Raw genomic sequence first — 10506 nt, 5'->3', positions numbered from 1 at the left:
GGGTTAGGCAGGTGACCCAAAGCTTTTATTTCACTGTAGGTCCAGAGGCAGGTGGGTTACCCCTAGAGGGCCATCTCAGGGCCCACCTCTCCTTCTCCCTGGCCTTGGGCTATCCGCTGCGCCTTCTCTTCCCTCCGCTTCTTCCTCTGGAGCAGTCGCCGTTCACGTTCAAACTCCTTCATTCGCTTCACATAGCTGAGGGCAGAACAGAGAGGGTCTCAGTGCCACAGGCCCTGGCCCGGCTCCATTCCCAGCCACCAGGAAACCCTCCCCCCCCCAGCTGGAATTCTGGCCTGCCCCTCAGGTGGCTCCAGCCCCTCGCCCCTCCCTGTGGGGTGCCCGCAGGGGCAGGGGCAGGGGCAGGGGCAGGGGCAGGGGCAGGGGCAGGGCAGGGCAGGGGCAGGGGCAGGGGCAGGGGCAGGGGCAGGGCAGGGCAGGGGCAGGGGCAGGGGCAGGGCAGGGGCAGGGGCAGGGCAGGGCAGGCTCACTCCAGGTGCTCGCAGTAATCCCAGTCGTGCTGCTCATGCTTGCAAGCCACGAAGTTGGGGAAGCTGTCCCGCTTGCACTTCAGCAGCCGGATGAGGTAGTGGGCGCAGTAGTCACGTTGCTGCAGCGTCAGCTGGGCATCGTTCATCTCCTGTTGCGTGGCCACCATCACTGTGGGGAGTGGTGAGGCTCTCAGCACCAGAGCCAGCCCCCAACTCCACCAACCCACTCCACCAACCCCCAGGGTGCACATGGCACAAATGAGGCCACATACCAGGGTGTCCCTCATGGGCTTAGCAGAACCCATTCGGATTATGGCCAGGCCCTGGCAGAAGGGAGGGTGACTGTTCCTTTTGGGCATCTAAACAGTACAGAGGGCTCTCACATCCCTTCCTCCAGTGACGCTATCTTCCAAAAAGTCCCGAAGGAGGTGGAGCTCAGTGTTCACCCTCAGCCCCTGCTTCCCCACCACAGAAAGATGCCAGTTCCAGCATGGACATGCTGCCAGGCTGTCAACTAAGCGAACAGAGCTGTGGTGACAAGTGTCTCAGGAATGCATCATTAGGTGGGCCAGTGCAACCAGCATAGTGTACTTGAACAAGATAGGTTCGTCACTAGCTTACAGGACTTGGAACTGTCATTGTATGGGGTCTGATGCTGACATAAACATCACCATGTATGTGGTGCACATTGAGTATCCAGCTCGGGGCTGGGATGTCCATCACTGGCTTAGGAATAGTTGTCATATCCCAGCCTGTACCCACTGTGCCCCACAATCCCATACCGTCAACTCAGCAGGACCCGATTCGCTGGGTCTACAGGCCTGCCTCTCCACCTGTGCCTTGGTCCTAGCCCTTTGATTGCATTAAAACATGTTCCCACAGAAGGCCTGGTGGTTCCAGGCCTGTCACCTCAGCTACTCAGGAGGCTGAGGCAGGAGAGCTACAGAGTGGGTTCAAGGCCAATGTGGGCAACTTAGGAGGAAGAACTCATGTTGAATCAATATACAAAAGTTGGCCAGCTGGCTAGAGAAACGGCTCAGTGGTTACGAGCTCTTGCAGAGAACTGGGGTTTTGTTCCCCAAACCCATGCTGGGCAGCTCATAACCACTGCTTGTAACTCCAGCTCTAGGGGATCTAATGCCCTCTCTGGCCTTGTCTGGCACCTGAACTCTTATGGCCGAATCTCTATACAGACACATAATCAAAATAAAATAAAATAAAGTCAGTGGTAGAGTGTTTGCCTCGAATGTGTGAAGCCTTGGGAAGTCTTCACCACTGCACAAACACCACCACATCCAGTCACTGCCGGTCTTCCTCTCAGGGCTGTTGTCCCACTCTGCTTCCAGCTACCGGCCTCTTTCTCACATGGGCTCAGGTCCTTGTGCCCTTTTTGAGCTTCTAACCTGGTGCCCAGTTGTGACTCAGGGCACCTGTCAACCTGGGCAGGTTTTCCTGTCTTTGTTGCACCCTCCCCGGATCTCCTCCCAATTCTGTTTTCCAAACCCAAACAGTAAGCATCTTCTCCACAACGTCACAAGGTCTGACCCTCACCTCTGATTTGTTACCCTAGTTGGCTGATGAAGTTGGTCCCTCCATGCTACACCTCTACTCCAGGCCCAGGGGCTCACTTTGCAGGCAGGCAGGCTCTTGCTGGAGCCACCCAACCTGGAGCTCAGGTTAGCAACCCAAGCTCCTGCCTCTCATCTCCAGTTTACAACAGGCTAGCAGCAAGGTTTCAGCACACGGCTGCCTGCTAAGTTAAGGAATGTAGTCCGGAGCCAGGCGGGTAGATGGTATCTGTCTTCAGAGGGAGACAAGTAGGTAGAATACACTCATTGTCTGGCAGCCTTACTGACTGGGGAGAAAAAACATAAAACCAAAAACCAAGGGTAGGGAGTGCTGGAAAGGGGGGTGTGGGGGACCAGCCCCCACACTTATTTACCCCAGCACTCTTGAGGGATGAGGGATAAGAGACTTGGTTAGAAATAGGGGAGAGAAACAGAAAAAACACAGGATAGACTCGGGTGGGCCTGCATCCTTATCCATCGGCCCAGAACTTTATTCCAAAGGTCTGTTTATAACAATGCCAAGGGGTGGAGCAAAAGACCTCCCCCTTGCTAGTTACAAAACACCTGCACTCAGGCCCGTGGTCCAATCATCCTCTCTATGCAGACCTGCTGGAGAAAGCCACTAGGGAACCTGAAAATGGGCTCCCACAGTGGGGCCATGAGAAGACGCCTGTGGAAAGAGCCTTCCAGGTAGAACGGTGACAAAGCCTTGAGGCGATAGGACTGGGGTTAGGGCTTCACCTGGGTTTGGGCCTGAACCCAAGGAAGGTGGAACTGTCCTTTACAGTGACTGGGCAAGTGAGGGGAGGGCAGAGCTCCAAGACTGCAGAGGGGTGCATACCAGGAACCTAAGCACTTCAGAGGCTGAGGTAAGAGGCTTTTAAGTTTGAGGCTAGCCTGTGCTATATAGCAAGATCCTATCTCTAAAGCAAACAAAATTCTGGCTGGGCCTGTTGGCTTTCTCCTATGATCTCAGCACTTAAAGAGGCTAGGCGGAGGGGGATCTGGAGTTTGAGGCCAGCCTGTGCTACAGAATGAAACCCTGTCTTAAAAATTAAGGTGGCAGTGGAGGGTGGTGGTGGTTCTGGGGAGAGAGAAGGTGAAGAGTGATTTGAAGAAAAAACCCTGAATGCGGACTTCTGGCCAACATTCATGGGTGCGTACACGTTCACACACTACAACTAACACAAACAGCAATAAAAGAGAACAAGCCAGCAATGTCATCCCAAGTTCAAGGTTAAGGCTTCCCTTGGAGATCAGTTTGGCAGTACTGCTGCACACAAGGTAATTGTGAGCTGTCTCCAGGACAGGGCCTCAGCTTCAGGGCATCCAACAGGGAGCTGAGGAAGAATGAGTGAAAGTCCAGGGAGATGGAGGTGATCAAGGTAGAACCGAGGAATGACGGTAGGGCTTAGTGATCTGGCTGGGGAGCTTTGAAGAAGCCCTTCAGTGAAAGGGGAAGCCGGAGGAGCTGGGCCAGGATGGGATTTTACACGTGTTTCTGAGACGGACTGCTGTGTACTCCAGGACTCATGATGTCCCTCCACCATGTCTGGGTCCAGGAGGATGTTAACTATGGATAGGCAGTGTGTTGGCATGCCCACAGGAGACTGCAGGGATTCCAGAGCAGAGTCCTTGCGTTGTAAAGGGGGATGGAGGATATAAGGGGGTTCACCTGAAATGGGGGCTCTGCCAGGCCAGGGTGAGGAGGAGTTTGAGGACGCATGGGAAGGGGAGGGAAGCCGTTCCTGTTTTCCTACAGGAGCATGCCCAAGGTTCAGGGAGAGGCTTAAAGAACTGTGGAGGTGTCCAAAGGCTGGTGTCACTGAGCACACGGGGCTGTGACCTCCGTGCTCCAGAGGCTGAAGGGAAAGGCTGTGAGTTAAACCAGTCTGACTCCACAGCAACCAGGAAGGGGTCCGATGAGGGAGGAACCCGGATACTAGGGCCATAGGGCTGGCTGAGTTAGTTTGACCAGGGTTTTGGTTTAGCCAAGCCGGAGGTAGGGAGTGCTGGTTATTTCCAAAGCTGACTATGGGCAAAGCAGGCTGTCAGGTGCAGTCAGGTGGATAGATGGGTTGCAGGCTCAGTTGGGGCTGAAGGACTCCATGGGTCAGGACCCTGAGTGATTACACTACCTCCCAGCATACCCAGATGCATGTCCTTGGACTCCATCCCTCGGAGGGTTCCTTGTCTACAAGCCATCACCTACTGAGTAGTCACTAAGACTGTGTGTGTTTGTGTGTAGGCCAGAAGACAGAGTTAGATGTCTCCTCTAATTATTCACCCACCGTATGAGACAAGTTTTCACAGAACTTAGAGCTCACTTACTAGCTAGACTGACTGGCAATGAGGTCCCCGGAACCACCTCTATCTCCCCTGTACTGGGAGCACACGGATAGCTCCACCAGCCTTTGACATGTGTGACAGTTTTCTCCCACATAAAACCTTTTTTTTTTTTTGTTGTTGTTGTTTGTTTTTGTTTCAAGTCAGGGTTTCTCTGTGTAGCCCTGGATGTCCTAGAATTTGCTTTGTAGACCAGACTGGCCTGGAACTCACAGAGATTGACCTGCCTCTGCCTCCTGAGCGCCAGGAGTAAAGGTGTGCACTACCAAGCCAGGGAGCAGAGCTTCTTAAACAGGAAGTAAACAACAGCTTTAGGAAACCCTGAAATGGACCCGATTCACCAGGCCACTCCTTCCCCAAGCTTAGACCAGCTCAGCTCAACCAAGCTCCCTGGGGGAAGCAGATTAAAGGAGTGGTCCCTCATGCTGGGTAGGCTTTTGGTGATGGCAGCTGTCTTTGTCATCTGCTCCTGTGACTGCAGTAGAGCTCACTGGTTCACCAAGCTGGACTTCAGTGCTACCCTTACCTTGCTCTGTCATTGCTTCCCTCCCTGGGGTGAGAAGACAGACTTTTGCTCACGGTTCCACAGGGGACTCGGGTCCCCATGCTTGCATGGCAAGCACTTTCCGGACTGAGCCATCTCCCAGCCTACACCACAAACCTTTTGGCAATGCAAATTTGTGTCTTTCTTCTGCTTACAAGTGAGGGCTCCACCCGTCCCTGGAGCCAGCCTCATCAGTTCCATATACATGCTTCTTTTAGCCTTGGCTTCCACACCTCAAGTTTTGCTTCTGTCAGATCTGCTTGCCCAGTGGGCTCCCCGAAGACCGCGCCAGTGTTTCTCTGCTACCATGGGGCACCCCAAGTGCCAAAACGGGGCTCTGCCCAGAGCTGTCACTCTGTAAGCCTGTGATTTTCCCACATAGGAAGAACAAGAGCCGTGCATGTACACAAAAGGTCCTGGGTTCCACCCCCAGCACCATCCCACTAGACGGGACAGATGCACGGCATGACCGTCCCACCCCGACCTTGTACTCTTGTACGTAGCCAAATATGAGCGACACCTGTATGGGGATGCAAAGAACACGTCCCTATGCTCCGCGCTGTGCCCAGGACGAAGAGCACCTGCGCAGCCTCGTTTTCGCGCAATCGGCTGTCCTGTCCCAAGCCTTTGCTCCAGCCATGCACGCAAAGCCTCCACGTTGAAGGAGGTCAGGCGCCCTCCCGACCCCACCGACCCTCTGCACACAGGCAGCACCGAGTTTCGCGGGGTCTGCAGTCGCGCCTGCGCTCTGAGCTCACCGCGCTCCTTGCGATCCGGGAAGCCGTAGTCCGGCGGGAAGCTGGGCATCTGCAGGGGGTCAGGCTCCACCGAGGCGTCCCAGACATAGCGCCGGGCTAGATGCGCCCCCATAGCTGCTCTGCTTCACCCTCCTTTGGCAGCCGGGGTCACCTCGCTCCTACCTGGAAGCACTGTTCCTTGGCTTCCGGGTCATGGAGATGAGCGGTGGGGGAAGCAGTCCTGGCCTGCTGGCACCCCCTGGCGGTGTGGAGGAGACAGGGCGGGTGTGGCGGACGCCGGTTGGCTAGACTGCCTGGCTGTCCAGGGAGCTCCAGGGGCGCCCGTCTGTGCTCTCTCTGCTCAGTGCTAGGATTACAAATGTGTGCCACCAAGCCTGCCGTTTACATGGGTGTTGTGGACCCTCTGTTCCACATGCTTGCATGGCAGGCATTTCATACACGGAAACCATCTCCCAAGCTCATTCTTTTTTTTTTTTTTTTTTTCTGTCTTTCAAGACAGGGTTTCTCTGTGTAGCTTTGGAGCCTGTCCTGGAACTCACTCTGTAGCCCAGGCTGGCCTCGGACTCACAGAGATCCCCCTGCCTCTGTCTCCCGAGTGCTGGGATTAAAGGCGTGTGCCACCACCGCCTGGCTCATTAATTTTTTTTCTTTTCCTTCTTTTCTTTTCCTTTTCCTTTTTTTTTTTTTTTTTTGGTGTTGGAAGAGACCCCAAAGCCTAGCACATGGTAGACAAGTGCTCTATCATTGAAGTACACCACCACTTCCAACCTCCCAACCTCCAAACACTTTTCATAGGAGTGCCGGTGTGTATGCACATGTGTACGTGTGCATATGAGTACATTTGCTGGTCAGAGGTCAGCTTTGGATGTCATTACTCTGGCATGGTCCATCTTGTTTGAGACTGTCTCACACTGGCTTTGAACTCCCCAAGTAGGACAGGCTGGCTGGTCAGGAGGTCCAAGAGATTTAACTATCTGCCTGTCTGGTCCTGGAATTGTAAGCATGTGCCACCACACCCAAATTTTTCTTTCGTGGGGCTTGGGGACTGAGTTTAGAGCTTAGGTCCTTGGGTTTGTAAAGCAACCATGTTGTGACTGAGCCTTCCTCCCAGCTGTCCCCAAAACAGTACCTTTGTGACCCTGGGCTAGAACACGGTAAGGGAGTGCTCTCCCCCGGCACCCTGAGAGCCAAACCCTGATGAAGGCGAGCAGACCTGCTGCTCTTCCCAGGGTCTTCCTAGAGCTTCTGAAGGAACCACTCTCTTCCTTGCTTCCAAGGAGGGATGGAGTCCTTCTTCTGTGCCACCTGTCAGGGTGAGTCCTCCCCTGCTCCGTGTCTTGCTCTGTCAGGGACAGCATATTTGACTCAGACTGAAGTGAAGTCCTGAACCAGGGAAGCTTCTCTTTTCAGAACGTCTCCTTCCTGAGTCCAGACTAGGTCCCCAGGCTGGCTGGTCAGCTCGCCTCAGGGGGCCTCCTGTCTTTGCCTCCTCTGTGCTGGGTTTGCGAGCATGCGCTGCCTTGCCCAGCGTCTTTTTTACACGGTCTTTTAGTTTTGGTTTCCATTGCTGTGATGAAACACTGCAAACAAAAGCAACTTGGAGAGGAAAGGTTCATTTTACAGGGTGTAGTGCACCATGCAGGGAAGTCAAGGCAGGAAGACAGGCAGGTCGAGAACCTGGAGGCAGGAACTGATGCAGAGGCCACGGAGGAGATCTCTTTACTGGCTTGCTCAACCTGCTTTCTTATAGTGCCCATGGCCACCACCCCAGGGGTGCCACCACCCACAATGGGGACCTCCCACACCAATCAGTAAATAAGAAAATGTATTGCAGGCTTTCCCACAGGCCAGTCTGGTGGGGGCATTTTCTCAACTGAGGTTCTCTATTCCGAAATCACTCTAAGCGATGTCAAGTTGACATAAAAACCAGCTAGTGTACCCTGGCTTCTTGAGGTCAAACATAGGTTCTTGTGGTTCCAAGACAGCACTTTAAAATTGACTGAGGCATTTCTCTCTCTCTGTCTCTCTCTCTCTGAGTGCTACACACAAACACACCCACACTTTTCTCTCTGTGTGTCTCTCTCTACACATATACATGCACACAATACTATCTGTATCTCTATTTCCCTTTTTCTTTTTTTTTTAAGCTTTTCTATTTATTTATTTTTGTTTCTTTGAGACAGGGTTTCTCTGTATGGCCCTGGCTGTTCTGGTACTTGTTCTGTCAACCAGGCTGGCCTCGAACTCACAGAGATCTACCTGCTTCTGCCTCCCAAGTGCTGGGACTCAAGACGTGCACCATCATCATCTGGCTTGTTTTTAATTTTTGAGCTTAGAATATAATTATATTTCTCCCTTCCATTTTCTCCCTCCAAACCCTCCCATATACCTCCCCATGCTCTCTTTCAAGTTATTAATGGCCTCTTTTTTCATGAATTGCTATTTCATGCATGTATGTATATACATATATATTCCTAAGTATAGCCTGCTCAGTCTGTATAATGTTACTGGTATGTCTGTTTTCAGCACTGACGGTTTGGCACTAGACAACCAGTTGGTGTCTTCCTGGGGAAGACTGCCTCTCCTGCTCTCTGCATTTCTTAGTTGCCTATAGTTCTTTGTGTAGTGTCGAGGCCCTGTGGGCTTTTCCTGGTCCTCTGTGGCAGGTCCAGATGCCTCTACTCTCAGCCATCAACTGCCTGTAGCTCTTTATCTAGTGATGAGACCTTGTGAGCTTTCATAACTAGTTGGCACCAACTAGTGTTGTTGTGCTGGTCATGTTGAGATCTTATGTGAGCAGATTGCATGTTGTATATAGAAGACGCCACCTCACAGCAGAGGTCCTGGTCCTCTGGCTCGCACAATCTTTTTTGGCTTCTCTTCCACAGTGTCCCCTGAGCCTTAGATGGACAAGTTGCATTGTAGATGCATTAATTTAGATTGAGCATCCCATGGTCCGTTGTTTTCTGTATATTGACCAGCTGTGGATTTCTGTAATGGTCTTCGTCTGCTGCAAAAAATAAGCATTGCTGAAGGGCGAGAGCTTCACTTGTCTTTGTGTATAAGGATAACTATTTAGAATGCAGTTAAAAACTTACACTGCTTTAGGAGAATCTCAGTAGGAGGTTCTCCTCTAGGGTCGGTGGCTTCCCCAGCCGTGGGTAGGGGGCTAGGTTTACAGCAGCAGGCCTGAAGTCCCCCCTGCTGAGCATGCCTAGAGACCCATTAGATGGCTGCTGGCTGTCCCCTAGGCCTAGCATGCACCTTGCCACAAGAGCGTTGCGTGCTCCACGGGCACTCCAGGCACGTAGTCAGCTCTTTAATGTTTTTTCTCCTGTGTGAGGTTGTGCAGTCTCTTCAGATATTAGGGGGTAGTTCTCCGGGAGGAGGCTTCCAGGTCAGCTCCAGCTCCATTCCTCCAGGTTCCGTGTCTGAGTGTGTGTTTCCAGAGTTAGGATTTTCTCTGTCTCTGTGTCACACACATCCTCTTTGTATCCTTTCTCTCTCTGTCTCTTCTAGTGTCTGCCTCTCTGTGTCTCACACACTGTCAGCCTCTTCCCGTCTCGGTCACAAATACACAGGTTCTCTTTGTGTTACACACACTGTCTCTGTCTGTGTGTCTGTCTCTGTCTGTGTGTCTGTCTGCCTACCTCTGCCTGTCTCTCTTTGTCACACAGGCTGTCTCTCTCCGTGTCTCTGTGTCTTTCACACTCTCAGTCTTTCTTTGTATGTCTTACTCTGTTTCTGTCACACGCGCATTGTCTCTGTGTCACACGTAAACACACTGCCTCTGTGTCACACACACTTCTCTCCCTGTCTCTTTGTGTCACTTACATCCCTGTCTCTGTGTGTCTCACATAGATATACTGTCTTTTTCTTTCTCTGTCACACATATGCTCTGTCTCTATTTGTCTCTGTGCCACACAATTCTGTATCTCTCTCTGTGTGTCTGTGTCACACACATGTTTTCTGCCCCTGCCTCTTTGTGTTGTGGAGTCTGAGAAAATGCTGACGACTCAAATAGCAAAGAGTGTTTATTTACCAGCATATGTGGAGTCCTTCGCCTGTACAGAATGGCACTGCTCCCCCTCCCCCACAGGAGTGTGCAGGCTCCTTTTAAATGCAGCTAGGGGAATTTCAGGGACGGTTAGGTCACCTCAAACATGATTGGTTAAGCTAACAGCAGTTACATTAGTATACTTTTAATTGGCCAAGGTTCTATCTTTGGACATCCTTGGGTAAGTCTCAAGGGGGTTGCAGGAACTGTCCTTGAGACCTTGTGGGGCTCACTCGGGCCTTGTTCGAGCTCTCCCTCGTCCCTGAATGTAATTTGTTGATAAACGGCCCTTTATTGGGAGAGACACCTGTTTGTCCCACTCGGAGAACTGAAACCTAAATTCAGTTGTAAAAGTGGGAAAGTTTAAGCCCTTCAGTGTGTCATACCCGTGCTCTGTCTCTCTCTGTCACACGCACACACTTTTTCTGTCCCTCTATGTGTGTTATACACACACACACACACACACACACACACACACTCACACACACACTCTTTGTTTCTTTCTGTGTCACACACTCTCTGTCTGTGTCTCGCACGTAACTTCGGTTTCTGTCTCTCTGTCCCTGACTCTCTGTGTACCATACACATGCTCTCCGTCTCTCTTCTCCTCTTTGACTCTCTGACTTTCCCTGTGTTTTATGTGCACTCAAGCTCCCTATCTCTCCGTGTGTCTATGTTTCTTTTACACACACACACACACACACACACACACACACACACACACACACGCTGTCTCTTTCATTCA

At 52.0% G+C, this 10506-nt stretch overlaps 1 protein-coding gene across 1 annotated transcript; it reads right to left on the bottom strand.

Annotated features, from left to right (window-relative positions):
• Window positions 1-3: 3 nt before the first annotated feature.
• Ndufb7 (NADH:ubiquinone oxidoreductase subunit B7) lies at window positions 4-5885 on the bottom strand. The gene is made up of 3 exons (XM_006993058.3): window positions 5705-5885; window positions 489-657; window positions 4-195 (listed from the first exon to the last, which is right to left on the bottom strand). The coding sequence occupies exons 1-3, from the start codon at window positions 5814-5816 to the stop codon at window positions 63-65; spliced, it is 414 nt and encodes a 137-aa protein (XP_006993120.1). The 5' UTR covers window positions 5817-5885; the 3' UTR covers window positions 4-62.
• Between the last annotated feature and the right edge of the window lie 4621 nt (window positions 5886-10506).

This window comes from Peromyscus maniculatus, chromosome 5 (genome assembly GCF_049852395.1).
Source record: "Peromyscus maniculatus bairdii isolate BWxNUB_F1_BW_parent chromosome 5, HU_Pman_BW_mat_3.1, whole genome shotgun sequence".
Taxonomy (NCBI): Eukaryota; Metazoa; Chordata; class Mammalia; order Rodentia; family Cricetidae; genus Peromyscus; species Peromyscus maniculatus.
This window is presented reverse-complemented; position numbering and strand designations above follow the sequence as displayed.